A 14,618-nucleotide genomic window follows, 5' to 3' on the forward strand; every position below is an offset into this window, starting at 1 on the left:
CAGTTTATCAAGTTTAATGTCTGCACGGCAGAATTTGACCAGAGAACCTTTTATCATGGCCTGGCAGCCAGATGGTGGAGGCATTATCAATCAGGCCCCCTTGAGGTTTCCAGGAATGACTCTGAGATTCCAGAAGTACCCAAGAGTTATGTCAGATACGCTGTGTAGGGGAAGTAGGGTTTACCTACGTCTGTTGGCCTCTGAAGACTGGTTTGAACCTCACCTGGAGTCCCTGAGGCAGCACCTGGCCCAGGCCTGGGGGGGGTCTGCCCCCCGCCACACAATGCACTCCGTTCAAGTTCTATCTGCTTGGGGTGAGATGGGGACAGAACCTTCCTTTTGCCTTATCCCCACCCCAGGCAGACAGCGCAGGAGAGGTGCACCCACCAAAAACAGGGTGGGAAAGGAAGTCACATAAGACAGGAAGATCAGTGAAAGCCTCGGTTTAATTGGAGACAAGATCAAAGGATTGATTATCGATCAACGGACCGACTGATTGATCGTCAAAGTGGACAACACAAGAGCAGCACAGGGCGGGGGTCCCGTGCCCCCCGCTGGGGAGAGGAGCCCTGATTGGGGGTGGGGTTCCATCTCACCAGTCACACCTGGGTAAGGGGGAAGGGGCAGGCTCTGCTCAGCCCTCGCCCCCTACAATGACACGACTTCCCATCAAGCGGCAGCGCCGAATCCACCCATTTGGGGTCTATGGTACAGTTTGTATAATACAGTGGGAGTGGGTACTCTTTCTCTGGGAGACCCCACCCCTCCTTCCCCTGACTGGGTCAGCTGGGGAAGGGCAAGTTTATTTTCCCTTTTTGCCTCTGTAGAATAATTTACAAACCAACCATACAATATGTACAAAAAAAAAAAAAAGAGAGAGAGAGAGAGAGAAAAGAAAGAAAACCCAAAGAAGTCCCACTCCAGTCACTGGCTGGGACAGAAACTACTTTTGCTACAAAAATGAACCCTGTACAGCATTGTGGGAGTGGGGGTGGGTGGTACATCCCACGGGGACGGACAGACAGATGGAAGGCTGGGGGCGGCTGGGGGCTACAGTACCGTGTGCTCAGAATTGGGGGCGGGGGAATGAGAGAGAGGCCCTGCCTTGCCCAGCTGCAGAATTGGGCTGGGGGGGCATAAAAGAGGAGGAAGATGGGGAGGGAGGGGGGGTCTTTCCTTCCAAACAGTCCCCCATGGCTTGGAGAAGAGTAGCCTTGCATCTGTCTGTTGTATTGCTCCAGGAATAGCTAAGGGTGGTGGGGTAGTGTGGCCAGGTGGGGGTGAAGGAGAAATGACTTTGGTTGGTGCCAGGGTGGGAAGGGCTGCCCAGAAAGGGGATGTGCATGTACACTGTTATTGCTTCCTCCTAGGGCAAAGGGTCATGAAGGGGGTCAGGAGGATGCTGGAGGGGGGGGGGTGCCCAGGAGGGGGGCTCTGGGCCTGGCCGCACCCCACACAACGTGAAGGTGGGAGCTACTGCAAACCCCTCTCCTACAGCCATGGGCATCATTAAGGCAGAAACAAGAGGAGAAGCAGCTGGAAGGAGGGGTGTGGTTCAGAGCCACCCCCCCAAAATGGAGAAAACTCAAACAGAACCCAAAGTGGAAGGGGAAAGGGATGGCAAGCCAAGGGGGGGATCAGGCTCTCCTCAAACCTCAGACCCCAGGTTGGTGGTGTGAACGTCCCTCCAACACCCCCCTCTGCTACATCTTAAAGCACACAGCTTCCCCTGTCCCCCAAGTTAGTATTGCCAGGTTTGTGCAAAATGAGGTGGAAGACTTTGGGGGAGTGGGGTGGGCGGTGAACCAGAGAGGGGCTGGAGCTGGGGCCTCCCACGGTGACAGCCCCCTCTGAGCACCCTGCCCAGAATGGCTATTCCTGGTGGGGTTCCAGGGACCCTCCAAAATTCAGAAGAAAAACCTGGAGGGAGGCGTGATGCCTGCTTGGGCCCAGGCAGGGAGCCCTAGGAGGCCGGAAGACTGAGCCTGGGACCTGGGGAGGGGGGGACGCACTGGGAGGGACACAAGGGGTGTAGTCGGTGGGGGGAACAGGAGCGTCTACAGTGGCTGTGTTTTATCCTGTTTTTTTTTTTTTTTCTTTTTCTAAAAATGTAACAATTAAAATTCCAAAAATAAAATCCCTTCCGGGACCTCCGCCCCTTATTCCCCAGCCCCCACCTCCAAAAAGAGGCCCCATGGGTGGGGGTGGGGGGAAAGAGGAAAAAAAGAAAAGAGAAAAAAACCCACTTTTCTGTTTTCTTTTTTCTTGGGAGGCCCAAGAGTCTTTGAGGCAGTGGCGGAGGTGGTCGGGGGGTGATGGTGGTGGTGGAGGGAGGCAGGGAGAGCAACAGGGAGTAGGGCCTGGGACTCAGGTAGGACCTCCGGCTGATCCCCACCCGCCAGGAGCTGGGGGGGTCGGGGGGTCCTCGCCAGATGTTCCCGTGCACGCACTGCACGCCCTCTTGGCAGCCTGCTCTTTTTGGGCCCCCACCTCGGCCGCCATGGAGGGGAGGCCCGGGAGGCCCGGGGCTTCCTCTGGAGGGGGCAGGGTCCTCAAAGCAGGCAGAGGGGGGCTCTTGACAGACAGGGCCAGGGGGCCACCACAGCCCACAGCATCCACGGATGCATCTGGGGACCTGGCCTTGTCCTTGCCTGCAGCCACACTATCTGCTGAGTCTGCTTGCTGTGTGAAGCACGGTTCCTCTACCTTCACCTCCATGGGCATATCCTGGCCATCAGCCTCCAACAGGTCCTCGGCTGGGGACGGATCCTGAGCCATGGACAATCCCTGTACTTCGAATGCACCTGGGGCAGTAGACACCTCCTCCTCCTCTTCCTCCTCCAGTGTCAGCTCAAATTGGAACTTATCAGGTGGGGGTGGGTGGCCTGGCCTTCTTGGCTCCTCTTCTGGAGGTGGTGACGGGCTCTGCCTAATGGCACTGTAGTACCAGTCCCGGTTGTCCTCCAATGTGTCCAGGATCTCCTGTGCATCTGGATGGACCAGGTCAGCCCACGTCTCCCACAGTGGGTGTACAATATAGTCGATGAAACCCACCTGGAAGAGAAGGAACAAAGATAAAAACTGGTGGTCCGCTGGTGCAGATTGTCCTGCCATGCTGTGGGATCTAGTAAAATTTGCAAGATGTTGACAGCATTTAGCCTAGCAGTCTTGCTTCTCCAGATCCACCCTGGAAAAACTCTTGCACTGATAAGAAAAAAAAAAAAAAACTTTACACATGAGATGCAAACAAATACTGGAAACCTTCAGATATTGGTTGGCTGGCAATTAGTTTTAAAAAATTGTGGTACCCCACAGATAGTAATAATGACATTTTTTTACAATGAAGAAAAACTAGAAATTTAACTCCACGGCAAAGTATTGGTTAACTCACTGTGATATTACCTTTCCTCCTTGTTAACAGAATCTTGATTTTTCTTGGTGGAGGCAATGCTTCCCCCCATACAGCTGAAAACTACATTTCCCAGCCACTTTTGCAAAAAAAAAAATAAAGGGGTGGCAATGTGACCACAGGTAGATGGAAGATGGGAGCTGGGGTGGGAGTAGAGGGTAGGGGTGCTGCCTCAGCTGGCAGAGACCTTTCCTCCCTGCTACGTAGCCAGAATGGCTACAGCTTCAACAGCATCTGTGACCATGAGACGGATCTCTGGGGACAGAGGCCCCACGCTTCGGATGATAGAAGTCTCCTAGGTACCTGACAATTTCATGGAGCCAAAGGGAGCTAAATTCTTTCTCTAGGCCTTTTTACATAAGAGGGAAAAAAAATGAAGGCTTATCTTGTTTGAGTCACTGTGAATTTTAACTCCTCAACACCTCAATGTCCAGCCACAGGAGAAAAACCATGTCTTCCCAGAAACCACTACCTATCTATATCTGTGAGAATACCATACAATAGTCAAAAAGAGTGAGTTAGGGGATGCCTGGGTGGCTCAGTGGTTGAGCATCTACCTTCGGCTCAAGGGGTGATCCCGGGGTCCTGGGTTTGAGTCCCGCATCGGGCTCCCCACAGGGAGTCTGCTTCCCTCTCTGCCTGTGTCTCCGCCTCTCTCTGTGTCTCTCTCTCATGAGTAAATAAATAAAATATTTTTTTAAAAATTTAGCACTTGTAAAAAAAAAAAAAATAAAAAAAAAAAAATAAAAATAAATAAAATAAAATTTAGCACTTGTGATCACTGGGCCAGAGGCAAGAGGGACGTTTATCTTTGTGTGATCTATGAAAACAAAACTTTTTAAGTAACAGTAGTATAAAGAAGATTGCTAGCGGGAATGGTTACACTTACAAAGCAAACGTTTATTTTTTTTTTTTTTTTTTTTTTTTTTTTTTTTTAAAGCAAACGTTTATTGAGTGTTTGCTACCACCAGACTTCAGCTCAGAGTGTGATCCCAGGGTCCTGGGATCGAGTGCTGCATCGGGCTCCCCACAGGGAGTCTGCTTCTCCCTCTGCCTATGTCTCTGCCTTTGTGTATCTCTCATGAATAAGTAAATAAAATCTAAAAAAAAAAAAAAGAATGAGCTAGGGGTTCCTGGGTGGCTCAGTAGGTTAAGTGCTTGCCTTTGGCTCAGGTCTTGATCTCAGGGTCCTGGGATTGAGCCCTGCATCAAGCTTCCTGCTCAGCGGGGAGTCTGTTTCTTCCTCTTCCTGTACCCCTCCCCCCATGTGCATACTCTCTCTCTTTTTCAAATTTTTTTTTTTTTAATTTATTTATGATAGTCACAGAGAGAGAGAGAGAGAGAGAGAGAGAGAGAGGCAGAGACACAGGCAGAGGGAGAAGCAGGCTCCATGCACCGGGAGCCCGACGTGGGATTCGATCCCGGGTCTCCAGGATCGCGCCCTGGGCCAAAGGCAGGCGCTAAACCACTGCGCCACCCAGGGATCCCTCTCTCTCTTTTTCAAATAAATAAATCTTTTTTTTTTTTTAAAGGATGAGCTAAATCTATGTGTAGAAACTTAGATCTCCAGGTCATTGCTTGGAAAAAAGGCAAGCTGCAAAAAAATAAGTATATGTTGATAAAATTCATTTTTATTTTATTTTATTTTATTTTATTTTATTTTATTTTATTTTATTTTATTTTATTTTAAGATCTTATTTATTACTTATTCATAGACAGAGAGAGAGAAAGAGAGGCAGAGACACAGGCAGAGGGAGAAGCAGGCTCCATGCAGGGAGCCCGATGTGGGACTCGATCCCAGGACTCCAGGATCGCGCCCTGGGCCAAAGGCAGGCGCTAAACTGTGGAGCCACTCAGGGATCCCCTAAAATTCATATTTAAAAAAAAAGCAGGGCAGTCCTGGTGGCTTAGCAGTTTAGCGCTGCCTTCAGCCCAGGAGTGATCCTGGAGACCAGGGATCGAGTCCCACATCAGGGTCCCAGCATAGAGCCTGCTTCTCCCTCTACCTGTCTCTCTCTCTCTCTCTCTCTCCCTCTCTGTCTCTGTCTGTCTGTCTCTCTCTCTCTGTGTCTCTGATAAATAAATAAAACATCTTAAAAAAAAAAGCAAAACTTATTACTATTAAGTTGCACAAACAGAACTCTATCATAAAATGTATGAAATTGGTTTTCCCAGGAGCTGGAGGATGGGGGTGATCTGCATGCTCAGGGGATATTTGGAAGCATCTAGAGATATTTTGGGTTGCTATAACTGGAAGGGGAGGATGGAGACCAGGGATGCTGCTCTACACCCTACCATGCACAGGACAGCCCCTGGGACAGAGAACGATGCAGGCCCCAAATGTCCACAGTACCAACACTGGGTAAACGCTGGTCTGGAAAGGCATGCGCAGTGAACCAGGGAAAAATAGGTCTCACCAGGGAAGAGACCGGAAGTAGGGAGGGTGAGAAACTTTCACGTTCACACTTTACAAACAAGATTGTGTTTCTGTACCTCTTGTTAAGTTAAATAGCACACGATGACGAATCATTGCATCTCATTTCAAAATCCACCAAAAATCAAGGATAAGCATCTGCCTTCGGCTCAGGTCATGATCCCAGGGTCCTGGGATTGAGCCCCTCATGGGACTCCCTGCTCAGTGGGGAGTCTGCTTCTCCCTCTTCCTCTGTCCCTCCCCCCAACACCCCTACTGCCCAGCCCTCCACTGGTGCTAACTCTCTCAAATAAATAAATACGTGTTAAAAACAAAAACAAAAACAACCACCAAAAATCGAGGACAAGATCAGTGACCAGGTTACAGGGAAGCTGAGAGGCTGCATTGATGTAAGATCTGTAACTAAGAACTGGGTAAGTATTATCATTAATGCTATTTGGTGGCTACAAATGAGTTCGATCTGTGTGACTCAGGTCTCCAAGTTGTGAGTCCACAGTTTGCTTGTTCTGTAGGAGAGAACATGCTACAAATTTCCCATCAAGATGAAAAGGAAAAAAGCAAATGGAAAAACTTGACTTTGTAGAGAGGCAGGGCAGGAGGAGCTTCTAGGCCTTGAAGCTCCTGGCCAGCATGGGCAGGGAAGGGCCACCCTGCTGCCTTCCATAGGGGCTATAGAACTGTACCTGAGACTTCTCTACCGAGGCTGTGTGCTTGTCACACATGGGGCTGATCTCCATGCCCCGCTCACGTTCACGGTCACCCTGCTGAAAGAACTCGGCCATGATGCGGTCAGTCCACTGGCGGTACAGCTCCAGTGGCTTGGTGGGGTTGCTGAGGTCTGCACAGTGCACCATGTTCCGAAGGACCTGCATGAGGTGGGGGGCCTTCAGAGGCCATGCCCCTATTCCAGTGTGGGGGCTCATGCTCCCTTACCACCCCCTTTATGGGGAGAGTGTGAAGGGGTAGTGGGGATATGGAGGGAGGGAGGGGAAATGAAGAAAGGAGACAGAAAGGTAGGGGGAGAGGAAAGAAGGCTGCGTTGGGGGAGGAGGAGACAGGAAACGGTTAATGAAGGAAGGGAAGAAGAAATGAGGAGGGATGGCAGGAGATGGTGGTTGTGAGGGAGAGATGGGAGGGAGAGAGAAAAGAAAGAGACAGGAAGATGGGCAACAGGGGAGCCAGAGGCTGAGGGAGGGAAGCCACCCAGACCCAAAGAGCAGAGAGGAAGAGAGGAGGCCTAGACTCCTTCTATGGTGTGTGGGCGAGCACCTGGATACGGTCAGAGTAGTTGTCCAGCAGGAGGACCCCCGAGCTGGTCACTTTCTTGGTCTCCACCATGGTCTTCAGGTCTGCCAGGAGGGTCATGTGTTTGGACATGTCCGTGGCCAGCACCTGTGGGTTTGGGGGTGTCACAGGGGCTGCCGAAGCCCTGTGCCTCTCAAGTTTTCACTCTACACAACCCATCTGCAGCCGCCACAGTCCTCCTCCCCCACCAAGGGATGCCTCTCCTTGGGGCAACCAGTTCTGTACTCAGACCCTGCGGCTCCCCAAGCCTCAAAGGCATCGTCCCCTCCCCCGGCCCCGCCCACCATGTCGATGACCATCTTGCGCAGGCTCTGCCGCTGGCGCTTGCTGAGGTTCTGGAAGATGTCACAGTTGTCTTCCTGCAGCAGCTTGAAGCCCACGGCCAGGTGGTGGTTCTCCAGCACCGACTCATCGTTGTACATGAGCGCCAGCTCCGAATCTGCAGCCCAGGCCCAGGCAGGGGGTCAGGGGAGGGCAGGAGCCAACCGGGAGCCTTGTGGGGTGGGGCAGCGAAGGCCCCGCCTCCAACCCGGCAGGCCCCACCCCCGTGGGGGGGCCACTCACTGGTGTTGATGAGGAACTGGTTGGAGACCCCAGGATGGTCCACATCATGAATGGCAGCCGCGAAGAGGGCGGCAAGAATCTCCAGGTCCGTGAACACAGCCTAGGGGCAGAGAGTGGGGGTCGGAGAGAGATGGGTTAGAAAGATTAGGGAGGGGTCTGAGAGACAGGATAAGAGAGAGATGGGGGTGTCACAAAGGGGGGATCAGGAGAGTGAAATAAGGATCAGAAAGAGGAACAGGATCAGAGAGGGATGGAGGTCAAAGACCTAAGGCCAGATAGACAAACAAGATATGGGAGATGGGGTTGGGGAGACTCGGGGGCCAGACAGACAAACAGGACATGGGAGATGGAGTGGGGAGGGACTCGGGGGCCAGGCCGTGCTCACATCTAGCGCGGGTGTTGCCAGCAGCACATGGGTAGACTGCAGCACATCGGCCGCGTGCAAGCTGTTGTGGTAAGCCACATCGGGATGGTAGTGGTCCTCCAGGGTCAGCATATAAGTCACCATGGTGTCCACTGGGATGCGGAACTTCTTTAGCAGGTCCCGTTCCTGAGGGTAAGTAGGTATGGGGGGGGGGGGCAGTGATTCCTGCTGGCTCTCTGCTCCCCACCCTGCCCCCTCCCTCATGCTCTGCTCCACTCAGCCCATCTTACCTGAAATATCGTGTACATGATGCAGCTGAGTGAACGGCCTCCAGCATATTCTGAGACGCAGAAGATGTTCAGGCCCCACTTGTTCAGGTTCTCCAGTTCCTGGTGGAATCGGAGGCCAGAGGTCACAAGACCCAGGGCCAAGCCCCTACCCACTTGGGTGATCTTCACCCCTCTTTACTCTTTCCTAGAAATTCAGAGCACTGGTCTGAAAAGAGCACCATTATTGCTCACCCAGTGGGTGACATGCTCAGCAGCACAGAAGTTACTGTCCATGTCCTACTGGGCCAGAAGATAACAAAGCAACCACAGCAACTGTGGACTGAGTGATGATTATCTGCCAAGCATTACACTGCTTAATCTCATTCACTTGGTTTGAGACCTAAAGCTCATAGGAACAAGGAGACTTACCCAAGACCCTGCATCTCAGTGGCAAAGCTGAAACGTGCACTCAGCTTGGCTGGTCCCAAAGCACAGTTTAACCTCTGAGCTAAACTGCTCAGGGGGAAAGAAACATGGGCTGGTTTTCCATGTCTCCCTAGAACCCAGAACAGTGCCAGCATGTAGTAGGTGCTCAATAAGCACTGGGTGAGTGAATGTGGCACTGGCTACTGCTGGCTTGCACGTTACAATAGATGTCAGCTGAGGGAGCCAACAAGAAGAGTGCACCACGTCCTGCCATACGAACCAGTGTGAGAGCCTCTTGGCTTTAGGTATCATGGAAGAGCCAGGGGCTGAACCCAGATCTGGCCTGTAGTGGATGCTATGGGGCATCTGCCGAGATCCCCTTCGCTGACCAGAGTATGCTTCCCCACCTGCTGGGACTGTTGCTTAGCAAGACTCATGCTGCTCCGTTCTCCAGAAAACTGCTCTTGCCCCTCCCCACAGGAGCTACACGGAGGAGGCAATGCTGTCCGCTCTGGGGGCAGCCCACCACCAATGACTGACACAGCACTCTTGCCTCAAGGTGGGCTCAATTCTGTGGCGCTGTGCACGCTCCAGAGCTCCTCATGGGGTCAGGCTCAGGCCAGACTCTAGCTGACACTGTCTTATTACTTAGCTCCTTCCCATCCTGCTTCCTCTACTCTCCTCTCTCCTTGGAGTCTCATAAACCAGGATACCTGAATCTTCATTTCAGACTGACCCAGTGCCCAGCCATGGTTTGGGCCTGTCCTGTCCCTCTCCAGTGCAGCCCCTGCTGAGCCGCCACTCACTTGGGCCAGGAGCTCCTCTTGATCTGTCTTCACCCCAAAGCGGGGGATGCTGGAATCATTCAGGCTGCTGCTGTGCATCAGTTTCTTCACCCCTGTGATCTGAGACATGGGCTGGAACTGCGGCCCAGGGGGCGGGGGCTGCTGGGAGGGTCTCTGACGTGGGGCTGGCTGTTTTTCTCGATCCTTCATTGTGGGTGATGGAATCTCCACTTCGTTCTGCTTGTCTGCAGAAGATGGAGGAGAGGCAAGCATGAGTAGCCCGCAGAGACCCCCTCATCTGGCCCTCAATTCCCCTCCCCTGCTCCCCACCAATGCCCTGGGAAGCCTCACTGGGGAGGGCAGACCCCTTTGGGTCATGCTGTGTGTTACTTATAAGCTGGAAGTCAGAAGGAAGGGATGAATTCTTCTGAGAGGTGGTGGGCTGGAGTGGGGACCCTGGAGCTGGTCCGGAGCTATGGGGTGGCCCCAGTCGAATCGCCAGGTTTGGCAGGGGGGTGCCATGGGAAGCCAGGAAGCGGGGTGGGGATGCTAGAGAGAGTCGCTGCCTGTTCTGTGTAGGCAGGGAAACTTGTCGGGCAGGGGAGACACCCTCGTGGTGCCCAAGAGCGCTGGTGGGGGTGGAGAGCACTGGGAGGAGGGAGGGAAGGGTAGTCTCTGGCTCCATGAACTCCCCCCACCAGCCCACCCCTCTGCCACCAGCCTGCCTGGGGGCCAGCCCCAGGAGCCCTCTTCCTGAGCTTTCAAGGGCTTCCAGAGCCCAGCCCGGGCCACCCATTGTGACCTGGGGCCCTGCCAGTCCCCAAGAAGGCCTAATAGGGGTTATTTGCATGCCATGCTCCCATTGGCTGGATCTCAGAACTCTCCATGGCCACACCCCCACCGGCGGGACCATTTGAAACTCTGAACCCTTCTCTTGAGCTCGGGAGCAGGGCTGGTCTCTAGAATTTGGAAACCTCTGGTGATCAACTGAGAGGATGAAATTACCCTGAGTTCGTGGGGGATAGTCTCAGCTTGGGCTCTTGGGTTCAGAGATTAGGATGAGCTGGAGCTCCCCACAAGCTTGAGGTTTGTAATGAATTTGAGGTGTTCCATATAACTGTGTTGGTATGGGAAAGTCTGGAGGAGGGCTCTACTGAATTTGGGGGTCATATCAAGGTGGGGGATTCTACTGAGTTTGGGAGACTGTTCAGCCTGGAGGGTTTTTAAAGTTTGGGGGACTTTTCTGGGCTCTTAAGGACAGCAGTTCTCTTAAGTTTGAGAACCCTAAAAAAAAAAAAAAAAAAAAAAAAAGTTTGAGAACCCTACTGAGTGTAGGCATCTCAACGGTTCTCCCAAGTCTGAGAACTTACTGAGTGTAAGCGTCTCTCTTGAGTTTGTGGGAGGGAAATCTGAGTCTGGACATTCTGCTGAATTGGGGAAGGCTTCAGCCTGGAGGCATTTAAAGTTTAAGAGTTCTATTTTAGTTTGTGGGTTTCTTGAGGTCTTGAATTTGAGAGTTCCATTGAGGTTCCACTGAGTGTAGAGGGGCTTTTCTGCTTGGAGAGATATTTTTATGTGGAGGTTCAATAAAAGTTGACATCCCTCTGAGCGTGGGGGCATCAAGAGTATCTAGAGCATGGTAACCTTGATCTTTGAGGAATTAAGGGGCAGAGTCCCTTGGGCAGATGTCAGCAGTAGGACCTGTGGTCTGGGGCAGTCCCCCTCCAGTCCTGGCACACAGCCTCCCCACAAAGTGCTGCCCCTCACTCACCCAGGAATGTGGTGGAGATGTACTCAGAGACCTGGTTTCCTGACCTGCTCATCTCTGACAGGTGTGTAAGTTCACGGTTTAACATCCTCTTGAACTAAAGTGAAAGAGGCAAGAAGGAAGGAATGATGGGGAGACAGGGCATCAGAGGGTGGGGGAGGTCAGCCCCTCCCAAGAAACTTCTAAAGACCCCATGAGTCCCTCCTACTTTGCTATTTAGCCAACAGAGCCCTCAGCAAGCTGCTGGAGGGGAGGGGTCAGCCTTTCCTCTCCTCCCAGGTCTGGAGGGGGACCCCAGGCTTAGAAGTCAGGACTCAGCTAGCATACTCCTCCTTCTTAAGGAAGGGGGGGCACCCCTCCCGAGACTTCCTCCTCCCCAGGGCCCAAAGGAGGAGCCAGAGGGGCACCTGTGGAAGGGAGGGGCTCCTGCCTGCCAGTGAACCAATTGGGTGTCAGGAGAATCCCGTCGCCATGGTGATGGGAGTCTCCTTAGCAACTCCCCCTCCAACCAGCTGCTGAGCTGGGGGAAAAGGGGGCAGGCCGCAGGCCCCTTAACCCTTGCCTTCCCAGAGCTACCCTGGCCCAAGTCTTCCCAGATAGAGACCCCACTTCCAAGGCATCCTGGCCCCCAGCTCCCAACCGCCCAGTTTGGAAGGAGAGAATACAGTGTTTCCTTTACAGGAGAGCATGCAAGTTCTGGGTGAAGAGAAGGTTTGGCAGGGGCAGGAGCGAATAGTGAGCTGAGGAAACCTTGTTGGGTCACCCAGGGGAGAGGGGTTCCCATCATAGCCCCCTCTCCCTCAACCTCAGAGGGCTGGATGGATGCACAGACGAATGGAGTATACCCAGAGCCAGGCTTAGAGGTCCCTCCTGGTCCCCCCGTGCCACTTCACACAAGCGTCTGCTGTGACATTGTGCATGCAGGAGAAAGGGCATTGGTTCCCCGCCCCCAAGCTCCACCAGAGCACCCCCAAAGCAGGAGCAGACTCTGTCCAGAAAGGCAGGAGGGACACTGGACAGGAAGGGTGAGCTCACACAGCCCACACCAGGATGGGGCACTTACTCCTCCCAGTGCTGCCAGAGACCCCAGTTGCACAGAAAGATACACAACCACACATAAGATGGACCCACAAAGTCACACAACCACACACAGAGTCACAGACTACCATCTTACACAGTTCCACACAGCCACAGACACGTAAATCAAAGGGCACAGACAATAAGGCAGTCACCGACACTTGGGGTCACATGCCCCAGAAAAATCACACAGCCCTGCGCTCACAACATGTCCCAACACACACCACCACAATCAGAGCCATATGATTGATCTCAGAGAGGGCCACATCATGACCCAGGCAAATCAGCATATGGTCAGACAGCCCCACACCACTGCAGACACACACACCGGCGAGTACTGACAGTCACACCCAGCAAGAGACCCACATCCCCAGCCATCCACTATCCCCGCCCAGCCCTGGGCCACACACAGAGACAGTCACAAGGTTTCATGTCCAGGCCACACACGTGCACAGCTGCACACACCAGCCCAGACCGGGGGCTGGAGGATCCAGAGTGGGAGGGCCAGGGCCCAGTCTCCTGCCCATCCTCCACTCCGAGTTCCCCTACCTGGTCCCACCAGCCCACCAGCCACGGCTTGGAGCAGGTCTCACAGAAGAAATCCACCAAGGGCATCTTGGAATCTTAGCCCCGCTCGGGGCTGCCGCACAGAGAGGCTGGGCTTGGGGAGTCCCGGGGTTAACAGCCACTGTGGGTGGGGGTGGGGGGGTTCTGGGCAGGTGGGCAGTGCAAGGGGGAGCCGCGGAGGGGCCTGGGCCGGCCCAGCAGGGCTGGGGGCTCCCCTCCCCTCCGCGCTCCCGACAGCAGCCCTGGTTACATGGTCTGCCAGCCCCCGGCCCTGGTGGGCCCCCCCGCGGCAGCGGCTGGAGGCGGCCTGGGACCCCTGCCCATGAGGGGGCAGGGCGAGGGTCCCGGGAGGTGGCTTCGGAGGCTCTCGGCTCCGTGTGTGCGCCTGTGTGTGCGTGTGCGTGCTCACTGCAGCACTGGCAGGCTGCATGCGACGTCAGGTGGTGCCGGGGGTGGGGGGGCATTAAAGGGGCATCAGTGCCCACGGGCCTAAGCCAGGATCCAGTGGGGGCTGCCAGGGATGGGCAGGGAGGCATGCACACCCTCCATGGACACACCCAGAGACAAAGACCCACACCCAGACACTCTACACATTCACAGACGCACAAACACTCTGAGACACACCTTCCACACCAACACACACACACAAACACACATCACACAGTCACAACTCTGATGTCCAACACATTTATAGGTATACAGTTGAGCTCACAGGATATACACACTTTCAGACACACCCCTTTCAAGAACACAGACTCACACCCAGACGTGGAGACACACACCTAGGAACAAACACCCAGATATGCTGGACATACTTCACATACACTCAACACACCCACAGACATACTTTCAAACAAACACAAATATGCACAAGCATACCCCCAGAAATCCACAAGGGCATGCTCATACTCACACCCACAAATACACACACACACCATCTCAGCAACACACCTGCAGGCCCACATTTAGAGACAGTCACATTCTCAGATGCTCAACACACCCTCAGAGACACAATCATTCTCAGACTCGAATGTTCCCAGACAAATCTCCACCCACAGGTGTATGCACCCCCCCAACACAGACACCTCCACCTGCATACTCATTTCCTGATAGACATCCTCCCACGAGGGCTACCACTGTGCTGCGCAACTCCAGGAAACATCATTCATAGTGCCCGCTTTCTGAATGGTGCCCTCTGGAGTTGTGCAGTATACAATCTACACAGCTGTACACAGAAGCCTTGTACCCTCCCCTGCAGCCCTGCAAGCACACGCGCACACACACACACACAGTCACAAACATGGAGATACACACTCAGATTCATACCCACACCGACTCACACTTGTAAATATACATATTCCTCTGGCACAAGCCCACACACTTACAGCCCAGTATAACTGCCTGTGCACACCCATACATCTTCCATAGGTACACATCTGCACATCACTCCTGACCTGATGTGCCCGCCTGAAACATCCCCTCACACCCCACCTTGTGTTCCAAATGTGTAGCCAACAAATTGACGGCCATACAGACCTAGTCACATATATGCTTGTAGACTCTAGCATAGGACAACCTCCCCCTGAGATGGTTGCCTTCATACAGATGTACAGACACCCACACCCACCCATACACCCAGCTAGCCCCACC

At 53.5% G+C, this 14,618-nt stretch overlaps 1 protein-coding gene across 5 annotated transcripts in view; it reads right to left on the bottom strand.

The window, feature by feature from the left end:
• Window positions 1–427: 427 nt before the first annotated feature.
• The window catches only part of PDE4A (phosphodiesterase 4A), a 47,175-nt gene continuing 32,984 nt past the window's right edge, over window positions 428–14,618 (bottom strand). For 4 of the 5 annotated variants that reach the window (XM_038567317.1, XM_038567316.1, XM_038567318.1 and 1 more), the window contains 9 exons: window positions 11,328–11,421; window positions 9,578–9,801; window positions 8,367–8,465; window positions 8,098–8,262; window positions 7,713–7,812; window positions 7,433–7,587; window positions 7,113–7,235; window positions 6,527–6,709; window positions 428–3,054 (listed from right to left, as the gene is read on the bottom strand). In XM_038567317.1, coding sequence (XP_038423245.1) covers window positions 2,368–3,054; window positions 6,527–6,709; window positions 7,113–7,235; window positions 7,433–7,587; window positions 7,713–7,812; window positions 8,098–8,262; window positions 8,367–8,465; window positions 9,578–9,801; window positions 11,328–11,421 — 1,830 coding nt within the window. In that variant the 3' untranslated portion in view covers window positions 428–2,367. Of the gene's footprint in view, window positions 3,055–6,526; window positions 6,710–7,112; window positions 7,236–7,432; window positions 7,588–7,712; window positions 7,813–8,097; window positions 8,263–8,366; window positions 8,466–9,577; window positions 9,802–11,327; window positions 11,422–12,950; window positions 13,098–14,618 lie in introns of those variants that run through there. The other variant, XM_038567320.1, reaches the window with a different exon arrangement.

Source organism: Canis lupus, chromosome 20, assembly GCF_011100685.1.
Source record: "Canis lupus familiaris isolate Mischka breed German Shepherd chromosome 20, alternate assembly UU_Cfam_GSD_1.0, whole genome shotgun sequence".
NCBI lineage: Eukaryota > Metazoa > Chordata > Mammalia > Carnivora > Canidae > Canis > Canis lupus.